The sequence below is a fragment of the Trametes versicolor genome, assembly GCF_000271585.1.
Source record: "Trametes versicolor FP-101664 SS1 unplaced genomic scaffold TRAVEscaffold_3, whole genome shotgun sequence".
NCBI lineage: Eukaryota > Fungi > Basidiomycota > Agaricomycetes > Polyporales > Polyporaceae > Trametes > Trametes versicolor.
Window position 1 is genome coordinate 332996 of NW_007360323.1, and position 20969 is coordinate 353964.

The 20969-nt window shown below is 59.4% G+C and overlaps 9 protein-coding genes across 9 annotated transcripts; 7 read left to right on the top strand and 2 right to left on the bottom strand.

Moving 5' to 3' along the window:
• Positions 1-775: 775 nt before the first annotated feature.
• On the top strand, positions 776-3686 carry TRAVEDRAFT_44060 (uncharacterized protein; the record flags this gene model as incomplete). The annotated part of the gene is made up of 2 exons (XM_008036790.1): positions 776-1463; positions 1525-3686. 2 exons carry the CDS (start codon positions 776-778, stop codon positions 3684-3686), a joined length of 2850 nt encoding a protein of 949 aa, XP_008034981.1.
• Positions 3687-4707: 1021 nt separating this feature from the next.
• Positions 4708-5649, top strand: TRAVEDRAFT_115922 (DNase I-like protein; the record flags this gene model as incomplete). Its single annotated transcript, XM_008037093.1, has 1 exon — positions 4708-5649. A coding segment is annotated over one exon (942 nt), but the record flags the coding sequence as incomplete, so codon positions are not given.
• Positions 5650-6783: 1134 nt separating this feature from the next.
• On the top strand, positions 6784-7359 carry TRAVEDRAFT_78861 (uncharacterized protein; the record flags this gene model as incomplete). The annotated part of the gene is made up of 1 exon (XM_008037094.1): positions 6784-7359. A coding segment is annotated over one exon (576 nt), but the record flags the coding sequence as incomplete, so codon positions are not given.
• A 261-nt stretch (positions 7360-7620) lies between these two features.
• TRAVEDRAFT_85637 (uncharacterized protein) lies at positions 7621-8199 on the top strand (the record flags this gene model as incomplete). The annotated part of the gene is made up of 1 exon (XM_008037095.1): positions 7621-8199. A coding segment is annotated over one exon (579 nt), but the record flags the coding sequence as incomplete, so codon positions are not given.
• Positions 8200-8268: 69 nt separating this feature from the next.
• On the top strand, positions 8269-9480 carry TRAVEDRAFT_116058 (RnaseH-domain-containing protein; the record flags this gene model as incomplete). The annotated part of the gene is made up of 1 exon (XM_008037096.1): positions 8269-9480. A coding segment is annotated over one exon (1212 nt), but the record flags the coding sequence as incomplete, so codon positions are not given.
• An 844-nt stretch (positions 9481-10324) lies between these two features.
• TRAVEDRAFT_142793 (uncharacterized protein) lies at positions 10325-12644 on the top strand. Its single transcript, XM_008037097.1, has 9 exons — positions 10325-10712; positions 10742-11032; positions 11085-11357; positions 11416-11472; positions 11522-11575; positions 11637-11693; positions 11745-11956; positions 12010-12215; positions 12267-12644. Exons 1-9 carry the CDS (start codon positions 10622-10624, stop codon positions 12583-12585), a joined length of 1560 nt encoding a protein of 519 aa, XP_008035288.1. The 5' UTR covers positions 10325-10621; the 3' UTR covers positions 12586-12644.
• A 92-nt stretch (positions 12645-12736) lies between these two features.
• TRAVEDRAFT_162218 (multidrug resistance protein 4) lies at positions 12737-15326 on the bottom strand. Its single transcript, XM_008037098.1, has 12 exons — positions 15115-15326; positions 14945-15040; positions 14699-14887; positions 14542-14635; positions 14058-14487; positions 13994-14001; positions 13902-13934; positions 13725-13849; positions 13570-13658; positions 13426-13515; positions 13299-13365; positions 12737-13237 (listed from the first exon to the last, which is right to left on the bottom strand). Exons 1-12 carry the CDS (start codon positions 15295-15297, stop codon positions 13055-13057), a joined length of 1587 nt encoding a protein of 528 aa, XP_008035289.1. The 5' UTR covers positions 15298-15326; the 3' UTR covers positions 12737-13054.
• Positions 15327-15818: 492 nt separating this feature from the next.
• On the bottom strand, positions 15819-19524 carry TRAVEDRAFT_162222 (P-loop containing nucleoside triphosphate hydrolase protein). Its single transcript, XM_008037099.1, has 8 exons — positions 19420-19524; positions 18909-19357; positions 18131-18848; positions 17799-18075; positions 16899-17745; positions 16219-16845; positions 16081-16166; positions 15819-16023 (listed from the first exon to the last, which is right to left on the bottom strand). The coding sequence occupies exons 3-8, from the start codon at positions 18670-18672 to the stop codon at positions 15910-15912; spliced, it is 2493 nt and encodes an 830-aa protein (XP_008035290.1). The 5' UTR covers positions 18673-18848; positions 18909-19357; positions 19420-19524; the 3' UTR covers positions 15819-15909.
• A 136-nt stretch (positions 19525-19660) lies between these two features.
• On the top strand, positions 19661-20907 carry TRAVEDRAFT_142800 (uncharacterized protein). The gene is made up of 3 exons (XM_008037100.1): positions 19661-19997; positions 20052-20723; positions 20783-20907. The coding sequence occupies exons 1-3, from the start codon at positions 19671-19673 to the stop codon at positions 20798-20800; spliced, it is 1017 nt and encodes a 338-aa protein (XP_008035291.1). The 5' UTR covers positions 19661-19670; the 3' UTR covers positions 20801-20907.
• Positions 20908-20969: the final 62 nt, after the last annotated feature.

A 20969-nucleotide genomic window follows, 5' to 3' on the forward strand; every position in this document is an offset into this window, starting at 1 on the left:
CATGCAAACTAAATGACCGAGGAAGAAAGCGGCGCACCCGAAGTAAATGAAAGCACGAGAGCAGTGAGAACAGCCGCTAAATGCGTCTAAACAAGCATTGACGCGTTACGAAACATATCCGAACGAAGGAGGACGGACATGCAAGAAACGCACGATCGAGACGTGAGTGTACCACGCGAAACGCACAGGGACTGACGCAATATGGACCCATAAAGTGCGGGTACGGGAGAACGAACGGCGCCCACAAGTCGCACGAGCCCTGCTGAGAAATTGACTCCCACGCCTTTTCACGAGAAACTTCCCACCCTCGGGCGCGTCAGTGAAGAACTCGAATCCCAAGGGCTCTGCCTGTTTGTGACCGAGGAACGTACCAAGGAAAGATAGCATGCCCAAATCGAGGCGACAAAGTGTGACAACTGACGGACGAGACTGCAAGAATGCAAGTGCTGAACGACAAAGGGACTGACGGGGCTGCGATCGAACGTGCCGCGGGCCGGCCGACCGCCGAATCTCCTAAAGGAGAATGTGGCCGGCCCCGCCTCGTGTCCCGCCCCACCAAACTGGGAAGGGACGCTACAGCAATGGAAAGACGCCTCTCTCCTTGCTGCCTCCCCACCGCGATCCCCACCACCTGAACCGAGCGAGATGCGCGTACCCGCGACTGCATCGGGGCGCGCGGCATGTGCGAGGATGGATTTAAGAGTGAGTGAGCCCCTCAGTATCCGCGTCGCACGTCCCCCTTCCCCTCCTGCTGCCCACCGAGCTCCTTCGCGCCATGGATCACCGAACCTACCGCCGCACGATACCGGAGGAAATTGTGGGCTCGCCCTGCCCCGTCGACCTCCCGCTCTCGAGCAGCCGCGAAGGCTCCCCGCATAGCGACAACCCAGAATTTTCCGACCCACTCCCAAACATCACCGACTTCAACCCGGGGCGTATGCCCTGCTTCCCGAACGCGTCCCCGACGTACCCGGGCGTACACCAGAACGCTTCCCCTCATGACCCGGAGACCATCACGCCTACGCCGAAAGGCAAACAAAGTGAGTTTCGTAACCTGGGGCACCCCTTCTCCCACACTCGGCCCGAAGAGGTCTCCTTCCCCCTCCACCCCGTCGGCGACGGATGGCCTCGCCTCCCCACCAAAACAGGAGGCAACGCCCCGCCGCTCACACCGCAAGCTGGCGTCTCTGAGAGCGCCGCGACCCAAGCACGGCTCGGTGCCACGACCCAGCCCCGCCGTGTCCCGGCCGTCACAGTGCGCAAGTCTAAGAAACGCCTGAGGACGGCCTCCCTGGACGCGGAGCTTGACAGCGGCGAGGACACGGGTCCCCAGCCCTCGCAAACTGCGAAGGGAAAGCGGGCGGCACTGCCAGTGAATCCCGCAGGAAACACCCCGTGCGCCGGAGAACAGCAGATGGCTCCCACTGCCAACGCCTTCTACCACACCTGGTCCCTGTCAGACCGTGAGCATGAACATTCTAATGCACCTGACCAATGCACTGACCGACGCCGTGCTACCCAAAGACGAAGCTGAGATGCCGGTGCGGGCAGAACAGGCAGAGCAGGCTGGACACCCCCAAGCCCAAGCTCACCTCGAAGCGCAGGCGCACTCACTCCCCCCCGGAACGGAGGCGAACGCCGCGGTACCCTCCCTCCCGGGCTTCGATGAATACATCCAGGGCGCCATACACAACTACTACACGACGCTCGCGGCGGGCCAAGAGCTGTTCCTCCCGCTCCTGTCCGCAAATGGAGGCGCGCTGCCGACGGGCACGCCGCTTGCTCAGAACATGCCGGCCGACCCGACTTTGCCCTCTCCCATCCCTCAGCACGTGTCGCAACCTCCTGTCGCGCTCCTCCAGGACTCGATACACGCCCCTGCGCGCGCGTCGATGTCGGAGAAGACAGCACCGCCGCCCCCGGATAGCATGGACGTCGATGGATATGAGCCCGAGCTCCGCTCCGCCCCCTCGGAACCCCCTCGCGCAATGAACACGACGAGCTCGAAACATGAGCAAGCTAGACAGGCAGCCCCGCCGGCTCACAGCATGGCGAGAGCGCCGCGCGCGAGTGAACCGCTTCCAGCGCCGACCGGAGGCGGCCCCAAGTCCCATACTGCCCGTACCCTGACTGCGAGTAATGCACCACCCGCAGCCGCCCCGGCCCAGCCAACCATGCCCCGCGTCATAGGCCGGGCGGAGTACCTCCGCAACGCCGGAATCCTGAACGTCCTCTCGGAGCCGGAGGGGGGTTTCCCCAAAAAGCACGCGCAATCGACGCGGGACCTCCTCCGCGGTCTCCCCGAGTCCATGGCTGACACGTGGGAAGGACTCAGCGGCAAAAACCATGCCATACTGGAGGTCTTCATGCAGGAGCGACGGAGCGACAAGCCGTACCTCGACGCGGTTGAACGCGTGATCAGGACGACTTTTGGCAAAATCCTGGACTCGACGAGGCTCACCCTTCTCTCCGCAACCGAAGGACAGGATGCCGCGGCGAGCAAGACGCTCTCGCTCATCTGGATGCTCTACAACTGCACAGACGCCGAGATGGCGACGCTCGCGCAACAGTTTGTCTGGCCGACCCCAGATCTCACCGCCTGTGTCCATACTGTCTTTGTTTGCATCCCGGAACACCTCCTCACCTACACGGGTTTCAAGATACCGTACGACGTCACCATCAAGAAGGGGGTCACTGCCGCGTTTCTACAGAACGAACCCTTCCGCGCCCTTGTCAAGCTGCTGAAGCTGGAGCACGGCGACCGAGCGGGTGTCGACTATGCGGCGATGGCGAGGGCCGTCGTCCAGGGCATCCGCGTCAAGCCCTACCGCGTCGGCAAGGCGGACGGCCCGGGTGAGATCGTGGCGTCCGTCTACTGCGACCCCCCGACGACCAACGCTGGGGCTTGGTACACGTGGCAATGCGCCCTCTTCAACACGACGGTCACAACGGACCTCAACGAGACTGCCACGCCGCGCACGCCGGTTAGATGCAGCGTCTGCCACGCCGGCGACCATGACGAACGCAACTGCCCCTTTGAAGAGGTGGAGGGGTGGTTTGGCAAGCTCAACCTCGGCCCGCTCGACGTCCCCGCCCCCCAGCCGCCGCAACCACCGCCAGAGCGCGCCCCGCAGCCCGCACCACAACCACCGCAGCCGCCACAGCCCCCCACGCCGGCCCCTATAGCTCAGCAGGCGCCCCCCAGCCAGCACGCCCAACGACCGCCCACCCGCGCTCGCACGCCGCAGCAGCGGGGCCACCACCACCAGGGGTCATCGCGCGAGATGCAGCCGCCCCACCCGCAGAACGGAGCACTGTACCAGCAGCCGCCGCCTCCGTACTCGAGCGCGGCCGGTGCTTGGCCGCTGCCCCTGCCCCCGCCGCACGCACAGCCTATGCTGCGGCAGCCGTACACGGCGCCCTACCCGCCGGAGGCCCCCTACCCGCCCTATTACCCTCAGCACCAACCCTACTACTACCACCCCCAGTTCTACGCCCAACCGCAGTATGCTCCTGCGCCGGCTACCGACCGCGTCGAGCGGTATGAGGAGTACGAGGAGGAGGGGAGCGCAGGACATAACGGCTCGCAGTCCTCGTCGAGAGGCCGCGGCGGTAACCCCCCGCGCGGCGGTCCGCGCCGCCGAGGCCAGTACCGCTCACAGAACCCGCCTGCCCCCCGTATGTGAACTTCTGCCGCGCCCAGATGCCCCGCCCTCGTTCTTGACATCTTGTAACCGTTATCCCGGACATCCTGAGCCCACGACGACCCGTCTCCACGCTCCACTACCATACAACATGCCATAGTCCCTAAATTTCTCTCCGCTGCTCTCACCTGCACATGCACCGTACATATGGCTGACTTCTTGACGAACTTGACTGCGCACGTCCCACAGATGTTTCTTGGTACCCATGTCTAATCTGGCCCAAATGAGATGCCGACTGTCCATAAAACTGGCGCGAACGACTGGGCATTCTTTTAACGAACTAACACTCTAGACGGTTCTACTAGCATGACCAACTAGTATCTGCAACCGGCCCATCACGCACGGCAGGCGTCTCAACCGCGAGAGAAACCTGTCGCGCGAGGCACCGTGGTCCGCTCTTGCCCAAATATACTGGCTCCCTGAGTACAGGAAAGCTCGAGCGTTCTCTGTGCTTGCACAACCAACGGCGGCTTATTTAAGCCACGACGTGCCGTGCCGAGAGGCTGAAGCTGATGGAAACGCCGCTGCACGCGGAAGCGGCGCTCACCTGAATGCATAGTCGACCGTGGGGGCCGGGATATGCCCCCTTACCGTTCGTCCTGGTTGAGGCAGAACGGGAAAAATGACAACCACTACGTTAACACAAAGCACACACACCACACACCCTCAGGAAAATCTACTGGCTCTGGAAACGCGCCTCGGAGCTACCGGAGGTGCTGGTGACCTCCCTGCCAGAACTGGCACTGAGGATGGTAGCAGCGAGATCGGTGGCAGAGTGGGGGGTGGAAGCACTGATCGGACAAGCGACGGACAGTCAGCCGAGGCTGTGCGACAAGGGCAATCGGACGGCGTCCCGAGGTCAGTACCTCCACAACCTGCGGCGAGGTCGGAGACGGTACAGAGTGGAAGAAAGAAGCCCAGATCAAAAGCGAGACTCACCATCGCAACTTTGAACATCAAAGGATTTGGTACCGAGAGCCGCACGGAAGGCTCGAGCAAATGGATGCTTGTAAATCAGCTAGTCAGGGACAGAAAAATCGCTATCCTCGTACTACAAGAAGCGCACCTGAACGACGAGCGCGTGGAATCCCTGAACCGTGTTTTCGGACGAAACATGACCATCCTACACTCCCCGGACCCCATCAACAGTACGGGTGCGAGAGGGGTAGCCCTCGTAATAAACAAACGCGTTCTGAAAGACTGCACACCCGTAATGCGGCAGATAGTGCCTGGAAGAGCCATCCTAACTTCCATCCCCTGGGCCGAAGACCGAACGCTTAAAATATTGAACATCTATGCCCCGAACGATGCGACGGACAACGAGGCCTTCTGGGTGAGACTGGGGAATGAACGCCTGGGCCGCATTGACTTCCTACTTGGTGATTTCAACCTTGTCGAGGACCGGGCGGACCGCGTACCGCAGAGAGAGGACCCGGAGAGACCGCGGGAGGCACTACAAGCCCTCTGCGAAAAGCTCGATCTGATAGATGGGTGGAGAAGCTCGAACCCCCTTGCCCCGCGCTACACGTTCCTGCAGGAGAGCACCTCTTCCCAATCACGACTAGATAGAATTTACGTGAAAAGACAGACGTTCAAAGACTGCTCGGACTGGGATATTACGGAACCGGGCATCCCCACTGATCACCTACTGGCGTCGGTGGCGATTCAGAACTACAAGGCGCCCTTCATCGGGAAAGGCCGATGGGTCATGCCTACTCACTTGCTCGAAGACCAGGAAATGAAGAAATCTATGCTAGCTCTGGCCGCTGCCCTCGTCAGACAGATCGAAAGCATGCCGACGAGGACGGCCGAGTCGAACCCCCAAACAATGTACGCCGCCTTCAAAGCGGAACTCTCTGCTGCGGCTCGAACCCGGGCGAGAGAGAAGGTGCCCAAGATGCAGAAAAGAATCGACAGGATGCGCGAGGACCTAACCAAAACGCTTGCCCACCTGTCTGACGCGGAACTTCCGGCCGAGGAGGTAACGAGACAAGCGGAGCGTGCCGCCCTCTTGCAGGACCGACTCACCAAGCTAGAGCAGAAGAGATTCAATTGGAAGCGAACCGAGACAAATGCCCGGCACTGGGCTAAGAGCGAAACCATGACGCGGTACTGGATGCGTGGAAACACGACGCCGGAAGTGTCGGAAACTATGTACACAATGCTCGAACCCGGGTCGGCGCCGCCGACCTACACGAATCACTCTAAAACGATGGCGAATATAGCCAAATCTTTCTATAACGACCTCCAGGGCGACGACCCGCTCGAAGATGGAGAGGATCATGATGCTTACATTGCGGAGGCCCTCTCGGACACGAATGCCAGGCTAACTAATGATGCCAAAGCCGATCTGGCCCAGAAACTGAGTAGGGACGATGTCGCGGATGCCATCTTGCAATCGGCGTCCGGGAAAGCCCCAGGCCTAGACGGGCTGCCGACTGAAGTCTGGAAAAGCTACGATAAGTGGTACAGAGCAGCTATCAAGAAGGGCGCGCCGGCGGTGGATCTAGCGAAAGCCATGACGAAGGTCTTCAACGACATTGAAACCTATGGCATCACAGACGGCTCGGACTTCGCCCATGGCTGGATCTGCCCAATCTATAAGTTAAAGAAGGACAAGAGAGAGATAAACAACTACCGACCCATAACACTACTGAACTCCGATTATAAGATCATGACAAAGGCACTTGCGACTAAGCTTGCGGAAGTTGCCCCGACGATCATCCACGAAGACCAGGCGGGCTTCATACCAGGCAGACGCATCTTTGATCACATTCGCCTCTCGCAGCTGATGATAGAGTATGCGGAAGCTGAGGAGGTCGATGGGGTTATTGTCGCACTAGACCAAGAAAAGGCCTACGACAAGATTGATCACACCTACCTCTGGGAAGCCATGCGACATATGAACTTTCCGAACAACTTCATACGCACCCTACAGCATCTCTACAAGGGCGCGGAGAGCTGTGTGATTGTTAACGGCGTTCGGAGTGGTTTCTTCCGGATAGTGCGCGGAGTCCGACAAGGGGACCCCATCTCCTGCCTGATTTTCAACCTAGCCATCGAACCGCTAGCGAGTGCCCTCCGTAAGTCCTCGCTGCGCGGCCTCCGAGTCCCGGGGGAGGCGGAGCGCCTCATCGCGAAGCTCTTCGCGGATGACACGACGGTGTACCTGAGTAAGGACGATGAGTATGATGTCATGCAGGGTATCGCCTCCCGATGGTGCCGTGCGGCGCGAGCCCGTTTCAATGATGAGAAGACTGAAGTTCTACCTATTGGATCGCCCGAGTTCCGCGCGCGCGTCATCGCGACAAGGCGGATGACGGCGAACGGCCCGGAGATCCCCCTGGCAGCGCACATCGTGCCGGATGGGGAGGCGATTCGATCTCTAGGGGCGTGGATAGGAAATGGTATCGATAATTCAGCCCCCTGGACGCCCGTAGTAAACACGATCCAGACCAACCTTGCTAAGTGGCAGAAGGGGAAGCCCTCCCTGAATGGCCGTAAGCTAGCAATAGGCATTGAGCTAGCAGGGCGCACCCAGTTTCGTGCGATGGTTCAAGGGATGCCGGAGAGTGTTGAAAAGAGCCTCACGAAGATCATGATAAACTTCGTCTGGAATGGAGACCTACACCCCCGCATCGAGCGCGAGCAACTATACAAACCCGTCACGGCTGGGGGCCTGAAACTTCTCGACATTCGCTCAAGGAACGAAGCGATAGATCTCATGTGGCTGCGGAAGTACCTTGCTCTAGGCCTCAAGCGCCCCCTCTGGGCCCTGATTGCGGACGCCCTGCTTGCGAAGGCGATAGCAGCGGAGTCGAAGCACGTTGAAGCGAACGCAAGAATTAACACTTTCCTCCAGAGCTGGAAAGTCAGTACACGCGCCGCAGCGGGACTGCCGCAGTGCCTCCGCACAATGATGAAAGTGGCAAAGAAGTATGGGGTCACCTGTGAGACTAGCAACCCCTCCATGGCCCTGCGAGCTCAACTGCCAGTGTGGTACCACGTGGGCCGTGGTGAAGGACGGAACTCTGAAAACTCGAAAAGCTGTAAATGTCTGCGTGACTCCCACCAAGTCAGGACCGTAAGCCAATGTGCTGAAGCTGCTAGACGCACGACTGACGGGGACAGCGAGCACCGCCCGAACCGTGAATGCCGATGTGTGCCATGCCGGAGAGACCGTGAGGTGTACGCCTGCGACAATCCACACCGGTGTGCGACGGCGGCGGCTGCAATCCTGACCAAGTTGACGTCTAAGTGGAGCCTGGCAAGAGCGGACAACACGGACGGCCTCACCCTTACCCCAGGGAGAAAGAGGGCAAATGAGTCGGCAAGGATAGCGAATGACAGGATACTCTTCAACCCGTCGATCACGACGCCTGAGCCCCTCGTGGAAGCGTTGAGGGCCTTTGTTCCGACTAGCTCGAGAGACCAAAGACCGGCCCTGCGCCCGAAGCCGCCTTTTCAAGTGCGAAGTGAAGAAGTTGAGATCTTCACGGACGGATCCTCGGTAGGAAATGGGTCAGGGAACGCTCGTGCGGGAAGCGGCGTCTGGTTTGGGGACGGTGACGTGAGGAACGAAGGGGCAAGGGTGCCGTACGACTCGCAAACGAACCAAGTCGCAGAAATGTACGCTGTCGAGCTAGCGCACAGGAAGACCCCGCCGCATGCCCCCATGCACATTGTTAGCGACTCGAAATACGTGGTTGATGGACTGACAAAACACCTACCGCTATGGGAAAGGCAGGGATGGCTGGGCGTTGCAAATGCGGATGTCATACGAAACCTGGTCGGACTCCTACGCACGCGTAGTGCGCCTACGACCTTTAAATGGGTTAAAGGCCATGCGCGGGTGCATGGGAATGAAGAAGCGGACCGACTGGCCGGACAAGGTGCAAACCTAGCCCGGCCGCACCTCCCCATGTACCCCCCGGCGCCGGAGAGGTACATAGTCCGTGGAGCGTCGATGCTCTATCTCACCCAGAAGGCCGCGTACCTTGGCATTCGGCGCTGGAATGGGCTGCCGCCGCGCCCGTCGACCGAACGTAACGTCCATGAGATATGTCGCTCGATGCTACGCGATACTGGCGCCGAACCGACCGAAAGCGCGATATGGACCCTCCTGCGTAAAGACCCTGTATCTCGAAAGGCGCGTGACTTCATATGGCGAGCCATCCACAAAGGGCTCCGTGTTGGAAGCTTCTGGAGCAACATACCTGGCTATGAGGCCCGGGCCCGCTGCCCAGGATGCCAGACGACTGAATCCATGCAGCACATCCTGTGCGAGTGCGTCTTGCCCGGACAGGACACTGCATGGGCGATGGCCAGGGGACTTCTTGAGAAGAAAGGCGTGAAGCTGCCGAGGATTACCCTGGGCATAGCGCTCGGCGCCCACACTTACTCTGTGCGCAATAACCTGAACGAACCGCTGCATGGCCCCACCAGACTGGCCCGCCTCATCCTGACTGAGACTGCGTACCTGATCTGGGTCCTTAGATGTGAACGTGTTGTTGGCGACCGTGCCCCCCTCCAGGATAGACTGGAGCGTAGGTATGTTGAGCAACGATGGATGCAAGTCGTAGCGAAGCGCTTCTCCCTAGACCGCGCTCTCACTAGCAAAAGAACAGCGGGTAAGCAAGCGATTCCAGCACCAACAGTCATAGCAACATGGTCCGGAACACTGCAAGATGAGCAAGCCCTGCCAAATGACTGGATACTCACTCCGGAGGTTTTAGTGGGTAAGCCGCTGTGCCTGTACGATGCTGATCCGGGGTAACTCCCGACGCCGTACGAGGTGCATGCAGTCCCACACTGCGACACCTCGGTGTCCGCGTGCGTAATGCATTTCCTTCCGTACGGTAGCCCATGTATACAGCACTGAGGGCCCTTGCCCTCTTGCTTAGCACATCATCATGAAAGGCGCAGTAAGCCGCACATGTTGAGCTCCGTTAAAAAAGAGTGAGCGGAGAGAGTGATGTCATCGAATTGGCGCGCGACGCGGGCTCGCCGGGGCACGGGAAGCGGTACAGCACGTACTACCACCATCCGGAGCGGAGGAGGCAGCCGCCAGCGTCGTCTCCGCCTCAGTGGTGTATACCCATTGGAGGTGTTGTTACCTATTAGTTCGACACGGTATACCTGTCTACATTAACGACCTCATACTTGCTGCATTGTACCACGCTTCTCACGAAGACTTGTTATACATTTCCAGTTTCTACCCACATTCAATAGATCCCTTGTCATCGTCGCAGCTGAAGCTGAAGGCGCAACGGAGGACTCCGACACTCGACAGGAAGAGACACGCGCCGAGTGGCACACGTGACCGGGAGGCGCGTCTCCGCGTTCGCGCACGCGTTGTACTCGCTCTTGCTCCTCTTCTCTGTACCACCATGAGTTTCTTTGGTCAAAATTCGGGCGCAAATAACAGCCAGAACACAGGCTCCGCCGCGCCGGCAGGCGGTTTCTTTGGGCAACCACAGCCAGCTGGAGCAGGAGCATCTGGAGGCAATCTCTTTGGTGGTGGTCCAGCCTTTGGTGGTACGTGCATCCGTGCTCTGTCTCGCGTACATGTATTCACCGGTGCTACAGCAAAACCCGCAGGAGGAGGTCTCTTTGGCTCCAGCAACACCTCAAACCCTCCCGCTCCTAGCGGCGGCCTCTCGGAGACGGCCCCAGCAACCCTGCACCAGGAGGCGGATTGTTCGGATCGTCAAACACCACTAACACATCCGCTCCCGGCGGCGGTATCTTTGGCAACAACACCAACGCGTCCTCTACTGGAGCCCCCGCGGCAGGCTCGGCGGCCCCTCCTGGCGGGTTGTTCGGCGGGAGTGCATTCGGCGGTGGTGCATTTAGCAGCGGCCCGCTTGGCGTGGTCCCTCCCTCAAACACCACGAACGCACCAACAACAGGGACGAATGCGGGGGCGACGGGCGGCAGCGCGTTTGGCGGTGGTGCGTTCGGCGGCGGCGGATTCGGCTCGACTCCTGCCTCGAACACGACAAATGCTGCGCCAGCAACGGGTAACGCGAGCGGAACGACGGGCGGACTCTTCGGCGGGGGCGCACCAAGTGGTGGACTTTTCGGTGCGAAGCCTGCTGCGCCCGCTGCTGGGGCCGCGCCTCAGGCGGGCTCATTGTTTGGCGGCGGTGCTGCGCCTGCTGCTGGCGGAGGCTTGTTTGGAGGCGGAGGGGCGACGAACACCACTGGCGCGGCCGGAGCGACGAGTACCAGTAGCAGTACGCCGTTCGGCGGGGCTCCGTCTGGGGGTCTGTTTGGCGCGAAACCCGCGGACCAAACCTCCTCGACACCGGCTACTGGGGGCGGACGTATGTGATGTTCATTATCAACTGCACGCGCATCTATTGACACCACCGGCAGTCTTCGGTGGTCTCCCTCCTAAACCTGCAGACCCGCAAGGCACCACCGCTGCACCCAGCGCAGGCGCGGCGCCAGCTGCAGGTGCGGCTCCGGCAGCGCCCTCAGGTGGTCTGTTCAGCGGCGGACTTTTCGGAGCCAAGCCACCAACATCGACCGCTACGCCTGCAGCTGGCGCGACTGGTACCGCTCCTGCTGCACCTACATTGCCCGCTTTCAGTCTAGGGGGTAACAAGGATGCGTCGGGCGCGTCCACAACTGCAGGCGCTACTACCGGTACGTCACGAATATGCCATGACATAATCGGGTCTGACCTCAATTCCTGTATGTATAGGCGCAGCGTCCAGTCTGTTCGGGGCCAAGCCCGAAGAAAAGAAGGACGGAGCGGCAGGTGAGAGCGCTCAACCTTCGTTACGATGGCTCGTTCTGAACAACCGCAGCAGCACCTCCGGCATCGTCATTCAACCTTTTTGGAGATAAGAAGGCGGCTACGGGTTAGTGGCAACCTTGACACCTAAGGCATCGACCAGATGTTGACGTCGAATGACCCTACAGCTCCGGCCACAGGGGCGGCTGCTCCTACTGCTGACAAGCCCAAAGATGGTGCCGCAGGTATGTTGTCGCGCTCTGTCGAGATATTCACCATCTGACCACCGCCCGCAGCCACTGCACCGAACGCTTGTGCCCCGGGCGCGTCAGCAGCCCCCGGAGCTCCCACTATCGCCGTTCCGCCTCCATCGATGTTGCGCGGTAAGACGATCGAGGAGATAGTCAACAGGTGGTCGAGCGAGCTGGAGACGCACGTGCGCGAGTTCACGAAGTTCGCGGGCGAGGTCGCTGTGTGGGACCGAGCGCTGATCGAGAACGGGAACAACGTGAGCGTGTCTGTGTATGCTTTTGACCGATCGTCCTTACGCTATACATGCAGCTCGCCCGGTTGTACGCTACGGTTCTCGCGGCTGAGCGGGAACAGAACGACATCGACCAGTCGCTCGACCACATCGAGCAGCAGCAGAAGGACCTCGCCTCTACCCTCGACGCGTACGAGAAGTCGACGGAGGAGATCCTCGGCGGCCAGGGCAGCAGCCTCCGTGCGCTCGACACCGGCCCCGCTGACACCGAGCGCGACAAGAAGTACGTAGTGCTCTCCTTTCCCCTTGATGCTGACGCTGACCGCGCACACAGCTACATGCTCGCAACAGAGCTGCACGGGCACCTCGACGACCTCTCCGGGTCGCTCATGCAGATGATCGACTCCGTGAACGGGCTCTCGCTGCCCGCGGGCGGCGCGAACGGCAGCAGCGGGGCGCAGGACGGCGGCGAGGACGCGATCGGGCAGATTGCGCAGATCCTGAGCAGCCACCTCGAGAGCCTGCAGTGGATCGACGGCGCGGTGCGCGAGCTGGACACGAAGGTGACGGACGTGGAAAAGCGCGTGCGGGCGTCCACGGATGGGGGGCTGGGCGGGAGCACGAAGTCGCGCGGGTATGGGCTGGGCCGATGAGGAGCCCGAGTGTTCGATCTGTATTTGACTTGTAGATTGGAATTGCACGACCCTTCACGACTTTTTGTTATATGAAGAATGGCGGGATGCGTACCGGTATGACCTAGGTGCAAATGTTCACGTCCACACGCACGACATTGATACGACGGGGGCGGGCATGTGAAAAGTCCGGATCGCATGGCATTAGAATCATCTATTAGTGTCGTGCTATCCGAATATCGTGCGGCCAATTGGCGGCGCAATGTAGGTTACGGTGCTGTGTTAAGTATACAGTGTGTACCGTTGCTTTCGTGAAGGGGGTCATAGATCCATCTGGAGGCGGCTCTCCCCCGCGCCACCGTCCGCCGCTGAGTCTCCGCTCAGGAAGAGGGGCGGCGTCCGCGCGATCGCCGGACGCGAAGGCGTTCGGGGGCGGCGGCGAGCCACCATCATGTTGTCTATCCACAAACCGCTGAGGCGATGTGGTGGCTCAGCGGGCGAGCGAGCTGCTTGCGCGCATGCGCTCGCCGTAGAACCAGAGGAAGATGGGGAAGGGGATGCCGAGCAGGATCGCGAGCCCCGCGAGGAGCGAGTTGCCGCCGCCGAGCCCGAGCGCGGCGAACATCTGGCTGCCGAACAGCGGGAAGGCGAAGCCGAGCATCGAGCGGAAGACCTGTGGCATTATGCGGTCAGCTACTCCGGGATTAGACTATGTGTGCCAGGTGGATGCGTACCGATGCGGCGGCCAGCGCGCTCGCGGCGTAGGTGAAGGTGTCGACTAGGTACAGTTGGATGGGGAGGCTGAGGGACAGCGGGTGCGATCAGTACGACTGGTGGTGTTCTGCGTAAGGGAGGACGTACAAGGTTGTCATCATGCCGAAGCCGAAGATGCCAGTTCCGACGATAGGCATCATCCAGTGGATATGCGCTTGTGCCGACCAGCCATACCAGCTGCTTGGTTGTCAGAAGAGAGTAGCACATGATGTTTGGAGGAAGGACACGCACAGGACACCGATGGGGACGAAGAACGAGCCAAAGACCAGGGCAGGGATGCGGAACTCAGGCTTGCCAACGCCGTTGTTCTTTTTTACCAACTATGTGCCACGGGACAGGTGGGTGTCAACAGGAGCACCAGACGTATGATGGGGGGCTTGACGTACGTGTGCATATACTTGGTCGGCAAAGTACGCGCCGAACAGCGTTGCGAGGAAGAATCCAACGCCCAGTCCAATGTACGCCAGACCGCCTGTGCCGATGCTGAAGCCATATATACCCGTGAAGACCTCTATGGTAGAGTGAGCACCAAGGTCCGTGACCTCTCCGCGGGGAACACTTACCGGGAAAGATGGCGAACATGAGGTAGTAGATACCTTGACATATGTGTTAGTTATCTGTAAACTGCACGAATGCTGCGAGGAAGGCTTCATACCATACATCCTATGTAAGGAACGGACGTCAGAAGTGAAGACACAATTGAAGACGACGCAACTTACAAGGCCATGTATGCGCTCAGTAAGAAGCAAATGATGCTCTGCGTCAGGAGGATGAAAGGCCTCGTCATGTCGACATAAAGCCTGTGCAGCTTGCCTCCATGCTCGGCGATCAGGTGCGGGTGCGCTTTGGCGGCCTTCTCCGGGTCTCCAGATTTCTTCGCGCGACGCAACCGAATAACCGGGTGGTACGTCTCGCGGAGGAAGGGGATGCCCAGGACGGCTGCAATAGCGGAGAGCCCAGCGACGACCACGAAGATATATCTGAAACCAATGGTCTCCGCAATGAATCCACCCGCTACGGGTCCGATGACGGGTCCCAGAAGTGGACCAAGAGAGTAGATGGCCATTGCGGAGGCCCGCTCTTTTTCTGAGAAGAGGTCACTGACGGTGCCTCCGCCGCACGCGATCGGTGCGCTGCCTGCAAAACCAGCTGGTGCAAAGTGAGCCCACTAGATCTGGGGAACGCAGAGCGCCTTTGACACACCAAGAACCCGGAAACCAATCAAAGAGCCGACCGTCGGCGAATATGCACAACCGAAATTGAATGCAAGATAGAGCAGGTTGCCAATGTGTAGTACCTACGGCAATGAATGCATTAGAGATGCAGCAGCGACTCCGCGTAGACATCCTATGTGACTCACCCATGAGCGGCCGTAAATTTCTGAGAGGGGTGCGAGGAAGAGCGGGCCTATGGCGAACGTTATGAGGAAGACACTGAGCGTCGCAGCTATTTCCGTCTGGCTTGTTATGTTATAATGGGCGCCAATGTCTGGAAGCGCAGGTGCCATCATAGAAGATCCCAGAGGCGTCACAAAGGTGTAGAGTGATACCTATGAATTTATGCTGAGTGCGCTGGACGAGTGCGAGGCAACACGGGGAAGACGTACAATCGAGACCATGATCCATTTCTTGCGGAAGGGCCAATTCCGGGGGTTGATGGGGTCGTGCGTCCAGTCTTCCTCTGCGTTCTCCAGCACCTCTTCCTAGTTTGGAGAAGGCGGCATGAGGACCCACACGCGTCCACACCGGTTGCGTCACCCTCCCGATAATCACGCACCTTCTTGTCTTCCGGGAAGGCGGACAGGCCCTCCCCTCCGTGCAACACCGCAGCGTCCTTGGCTGGACCGGGCGTGCTGAGCTCATCAGCCGGCACATGCGTGCCAGACGAGATGGTCGGGCTCCGGGAGGCCTTGAACGCCTCGGCCGGGGCTGGCGCGTCGTGCAGCTGGGTCGTCGACATCGTGCCAGGGACTGCACCAGGAGCGGGGGGCAGGGAAAGGACAGCGAGAAATAAAGGCTGCAACAGGCTATATAGGAATCAGACGTTTCCGTGTCATACGCGATTTGTAGCAGCCCTCTGCCGCACCGTCCTATCATTAACTGCGAACGCCGATACTTGCCCTGCCGCGCCCCCGCACCCCGCACCGACCCCGGCCTTTTGGGGCGCAAGCCGCCCCCTCCCCCGCCACGATCGCTATTCCTGTGGACGATCATGCATCCCGCACGACTCATTCCGAGTCTGCTAGAAATATTTTCGCTTGCATACCATGGCATCTCGTCGCGTCAGCAGGCTCGCCAAACGCCCCGATGCGCTCGTGGGACCTCGGTTGACCCTGTGCCGATGGATCACCGGCACCGCCGATCGAACTGCTATTCTGGGGCCGCGTATTCAATTACGGGTCCCGATAGAACTTACCAGATGAAAGCCTATTTGCAGCCGCAGGCCTAGGGGCGTCAGTTGGCAAGGCCACTGCAGCACGGCCCGACTGGAAAACAGGTTGCATTGCGTATGGTAGGAAACGTGCGAAACAAGGGTACAAGGACACAAACCGACTAGGATGCAAGAACACTTCTACACAACACTGTATCTGCCCGCGGTCGCCGTGGGGTTGCGCATTTCGGCTTGCAGCGCAGCGGCTGAGGCCTCCACGAGCAGACGCTTGATTTCCCGTACGGCTTGTTCGACCTGTACGACAATGTGAATATCAGTAAAAGACACACGAACAAAGCAGACTTTACTCACCCGCCACTCTTCGTTCGACTCAATGAGCAGATGCAGTTTCGGCGGGCCTTCGACAGGCGGCTCCTTCCCAGGCTCGTAGTAGATACCTATGACATATGAGCGAGCGGTTCCCACCACACCGGACATATGTCAGCGCACCTTTGTTGGTCACCGACGCGCCCGTCATATCGATGAGCTGCACCATCGTCTCCTTGTTCGTGACGCGCCAGCGCGCCTTCTGCGGGTAGTCGTTGATCGGGATGACCGCGTGAAACTCGGTCGCGTCGATCGCGTTCCGCTTCGTCGTGATCTCCTCGTGCTGGATCTGCGACTGCGCGACGAGCTTGTGCGCGCGCAGCTGCGCGTTCAGCTTCGCCACCACGCTCAGCGCCTGCTTGTGCGCCGGCGTGTCCTTGCCCGCGCGGTCCGCCGCCTCCTGCGCCGCGCGCAAAGAGTTCTGCAGCTTCTCCTCCTCCTTCTGCTGTGCGAGGCGTCTCGCGGCCGCAGCGGCGCCTGCTACGCCGAGGAGGCCCTTCGAGGAGTCGGGTGCAGGGCCGCGCTTGACCTCGACCTTGAAGCTGCCGAAGGTCATGTCGTCCGTCGGGGCGGCCGCAGCCTTCGTCTCCGCCGCCGCCTCGTTGGCCTTCTCTTCGTCGGGTTCGCCGTACGCCTTGCGTTCTGCCTTCTCTTTAGCATCGCGCTCCTGGTCAAGGCGGTCAAGACCCTTTCCACCAAAGCCGGAGCCAGCGACCTTAGCCTTGCCAGTCTTGACTTTGTCGAGGAAACCTGCATCAACGTATTCAGCATCCATTCTTGCGGAGCATTGTAGAATCACTCACCGTTAGCTAGAGTCTCGAGCTCCTTTGGCATGGCCGCGCTGCTGGCCTGGAGGGCACGGTAGATATCCACCGAGTACCGATCCTGCTCCGGGGTGATGAAGGTGACACAAGTCCCCTTGTTGCCTGCACGGCCGGTACGTCCCGCACGATGCACATAGTCCTCCATATGATTCGGCGCGTCGTAGTTGATGACGAGCTTCAACTGCTTCACGTCCAGACCACGGGCCGCAACGGAAGTGGCGATGACGACAGGCACGACGCCCGACTTGAAGTCTGCAATCGTGGAGTCGCGGTCGACCTGGTCCTTCCCGCCGTGCAGCGACATGCAGAGATAGCCCTTGCGCATGAGCTCTCTGAGCAGGTTATCCGCGCCCTCCTGCCTGTCGACGAAGATGAGCGTGCGGCACTCAGGGTCCTCGTTGTACGTCTGGCCAAGGATCTCCAGCAGGCGGTTGAACTTGGAGTCCTCATCTCGGACCTCCACGATCTGCTCGATCTCGGGCGCGACAACGGACCGGCCGCCAACGGTGATCTCGAGCGGTTTGCGAAGGATTTTGCGTGCAAGCGAGTCCATTTGCCGGGGGAAGGTGGCGGAGAAGAGGACAGTCTGCCTGTCAGGACGGATGTTGTTTACGATCTTCATGACCTGAGGCTCGAAACCCATATCGAACATACGGTCCGCCTCATCAAGGACGAGGTAGGTGACACGCTTGAGATTCGTGACGCGACCTGAGTTGGCGGTCAAGAGGTCGATCATGCGTCCTGGAGTGCACACAATGATCTCAGCGCCCTTCTTCATTTCCGCAATCTGGTCCTTGATGGGCGAGCCACCATACGCACAGACAGCCTGTAAACGACATTAAGACACGCGTTCGACATAAGCAAAACATCAACACTCACACGAAGGTTAAGCACGCGAAGGAACGGCTTACACTCGCGGTGAATCTGAACGGCAAGTTCCCGCGTCGGCGTCATGATGACTGCAACAGGCCCCTCCATTTGCTCGAGGGGTCGCTGGTCCTTGATGTGCCGGAACATGGGAAGTAGGAAGGCGATAGTCTTTCCTGAGCCCGTCTTAGCTACACCGATGACGTCTCGACCAGACATGATAGCAGGGATAGCCTGAGCCTGAATTGGTGTCGGCCCGGCATAACCGAGTTTCTTGATGACTTCCAAGCTGCATGAGAAGAGTATAAGTAACGGTTCAATTTATTGCGAACCAGGGTACTCACCAGCTCGCAGGAAGGCCGAAATGGCTCCATTTCGTGACAGGGCGAGGGCAATCGACACCTCTGATCTTGATACCGTCGAGCTCGAGTCGAAGAAGATCCGCATCCTCGTCAGTCATCTCAGCGATATCTGGAGGAGGAACATAGAACTCCTTGCGGAAAGGTTCGTATGGGACCTTGGAATGGTCCACTGCAGCCATATCCTTCTTTCTTGCCTTCTTGGCGGCGAGAGCAAGGATATCTTCCGGGTTGAGTTCTGTGGCGTCAAGCTCATCGACCTCTGGCCGACTTTCGTCGTCCTGATCGTCTCCGTGCTCGTCCAAACGAACGCCAAGATGGCCCGTGTGATTCAACTTCTTCATGTCCTCCAAGTTGACCTTCTTGACCTCTTCTTTCACACCACTCATGAAAGCATCCAGCGGGTCGACGTCATCGTCCTCTTCCATGGCGTCCTCAGCCTTGGTTTCTGCGGCGGCTGCGGCCTCCTCTTCCTCGTCGTCGCCCTCCAAGCTGCCAATCTTCGACTGTTCCTCCGTCATAGTCATGTCGACCTCTGGCAGGTCGAGTGTCTGAAGCTTCCGCTTAGTCTCTACAGCATCGTCGAAAACAGCGGCAGACTTGGACGTCTTCAACAGGTCAAGCTTCACAGGCAATCCCTTTAGCCCAAGGCTTCCAAGAGCGGAGCGGTTGAGAGAGCCTGCCGTGCTTGTGCTCGCCGCAGCTACAAAGGATCAAGTGGTGTGAAATCACGAAATACTAGGATGAAACCTAGAAGACTCACCAGCAGCGGACTTCCCAGCTAGGGCCAAGGCCTTCGCCTTGGCTTCATCCAGAGCCTTCTTCGCCTCGCGCTCCTTCTTCCACGCTTCGAGTTTCGCGCGCTTCGCCTTGAGTTTCTCATCCTCTACCGGAGGCGTGGAAGTCTTGCTATCGGGCTGCGGTGGCGCTCTGGAAGGTGAAGGCGGGCGGTCGCGGTCTCTGCGGTCCCTGGAGCGCGAGCGTCGGGGGTCGTCCCGCCTACCGTCGCGGTGGTCTCGGCGGCGGTCATCACGATACCTATCGTCGCGGTATCTGTCGCGGTCGCGGTCCCTCTCCCTATCTCTATCCCTGACGTCCCTATCCCGGTCGCGGTCCCTGTTGGGTTCCCTGGCCTTGGGAGGCTCCCGCTCTCGCTCTCTGTCCCGGTAGCCATCCCTTTCCCGGTCGTCGTCGTACCTCGATCTAGTGGGCCTTTGGGCGTTGCGCCTGGTCGGCGACGGAGACCGAGGTGAAGAACGATGAGACGGCCTTACCCTCTTATTCGACGAGTCCGGGGAGTATGATCTGTCCCTCCGTGCCATGCTGAGATGGATAGAGAGTTGCAAGGAAGTGGGTGAGGATGGTGTACTTGGTCGAGTGGGACACCCGAAGACGCGCAGGAAGACGAAGTACAATAGACGCCCATTTACTCCTTTGCTGTTGTTTGGCCTCCTTCCAAATCGGGATGATATGCTTGCGCGTTCTCGTGAGCGCCTACGACATCCGCTCCTCCCATTGACCTACGATGAGTGCGAACATACTCGACGCATCTGCTCTGCTTCACGCCTTGCCGAAGGTTCTGCCAGCCAAGAACAAGAAACTTGAGTCTGCTCAGGACGGAATCGCTGCACTTGTACACTCTGCCTTCACTGTTCTCGGCTTCCGTCTCCTGGGTACAGATGAGAGCGGTCCCGCACGTACCTTTGAGGACAACGTCTTGCCTGAGGAGTGGAACCAACACGGTCCCAGCAACTATGCGTTGAGGTACAAACATGAGCAGAGTAGTTTGGAGTTTCTCGTGAAAGTGGTGAAGTTGGGTAGTCGCACACTCATCAACTCTATTGCGATCGAGGTAAGCTACAGTGCCGCGTTATATATTCGATCTATGCTGACCTTGCGCGACTAGACGGACAAAGCTGCTACGCTAGATATCTCCACGGGCGACTTTATTTCGCCCTCATTCTTCCCACATGATCTCTCCGCATCTGACGCTCCCCCGCTTGTACACGGCTTCATTTCCTCCAATCGCATCGACGACTTCGTCTCCCAACTTAAACTCAGCACGCTCCAGAAGCTGATGCCTGGCCTCCGCAAGGAAGGCTACACTGAGCAACCGGAGACAAACGCTGGTCCTAGTCAACCACGCGCTCCCGAGGCACCTCCCGCGCGGCCGCGTCCTGAACAGCCCCCATACGCTCCCCAAGACATCTACCCACGTATGCCGCCCCGCAGTCCACTCGAGATCGGACGTCGTGACCGTGACCCTTTCCCGAGCAACCCTTTCGCTCCGTCTCCGCTCTTCCCGGATAGCTCTGGGGATGGTATGTTTGTTGGTCCGAATCATCCGATATTCGGTCCTGGGATGCGTGGTCCAGGATCTGGAGGTAGGGGTCCTTGGGGTGGAGACGGGTTCCTTCCTCCGATGGGGGCGCCTCCGGGAGCCAGATTCGACCCTATCGGCCCTGGAGCCTTCCCCGGTCCGCCCCCGTTCCCAGGACAGGGTAATCCTAGGGGTGGTCGTGGTGGTCCGCTGGGTGGGCAGAATCCTGACAACGACGAGTTCATGCCTCCCGGATACGTAAGTACTCTAAAACTTCTATATACTGCAGTTGCGCTGATCCATCCATCCGTATGTAGGGCGACATGTTTAGTTAAACGACAACCACGAAGGAGCGATCTCATGTACGATAAATGCACGATGTTTGGGGAGGTAGCATCATGTGTTTCCGTGTAAAATATATCGGCAACTATGCGATGATGACTCGGTGAATGAGACGTCCAGAAGAGGATGCGGCTGGTGGCCCGCCTGCAAATTAGCGTCACT

What these genes read in the sequence shown, in the direction of transcription:
- TRAVEDRAFT_142793 (XM_008037097.1), top strand. Translation starts at nt 10,622, where the DNA reads ATGCGGGGGCGACGGGCGGCAGCGCGTTTGGCGGTGGTGCGTTCGGCG. An exon ending in ACCGGCTACTGGGGGCGGAC is followed by an intron (nt 11,033 to 11,084) that starts GTATGTGATGTT and finishes CACCACCGGCAG; the next exon opens with TCTTCGGTGGTCTCCCTCCT. An exon ending in AGATAAGAAGGCGGCTACGG is followed by an intron (nt 11,576 to 11,636) that starts GTTAGTGGCAAC and finishes ATGACCCTACAG; the next exon opens with CTCCGGCCACAGGGGCGGCT.
- TRAVEDRAFT_162218 (XM_008037098.1), bottom strand. Translation starts at nt 15,297, where the DNA reads ATGTCGACGACCCAGCTGCACGACGCGCCAGCCCCGGCCGAGGCGTTC. An exon ending in CCGACCAAGTATATGCACAC is followed by an intron (nt 13,659 to 13,724) that starts GTACGTCAAGCC and finishes CGTGGCACATAG; the next exon opens with TTGGTAAAAAAGAACAACGG. An exon ending in TTCGGCATGATGACAACCTT is followed by an intron (nt 13,366 to 13,425) that starts GTACGTCCTCCC and finishes GCTGTCCCTCAG; the next exon opens with CCTCCCCATCCAACTGTACC.
- TRAVEDRAFT_162222 (XM_008037099.1), bottom strand. Translation starts at nt 18,672, where the DNA reads ATGACTATGACGGAGGAACAGTCGAAGATTGGCAGCTTGGAGGGCGAC. An exon ending in TTCGCGTGCTTAACCTTCGT is followed by an intron (nt 17,746 to 17,798) that starts GTGAGTGTTGAT and finishes TGTCGTTTACAG; the next exon opens with GCTGTCTGTGCGTATGGTGG. An exon ending in CGCGTCGGTGACCAACAAAG is followed by an intron (nt 16,167 to 16,218) that starts GTGCGCTGACAT and finishes CATATGTCATAG; the next exon opens with GTATCTACTACGAGCCTGGG.
- TRAVEDRAFT_142800 (XM_008037100.1), top strand. Translation starts at nt 19,671, where the DNA reads ATGAGTGCGAACATACTCGACGCATCTGCTCTGCTTCACGCCTTGCCG. An exon ending in TCAACTCTATTGCGATCGAG is followed by an intron (nt 19,998 to 20,051) that starts GTAAGCTACAGT and finishes TTGCGCGACTAG; the next exon opens with ACGGACAAAGCTGCTACGCT.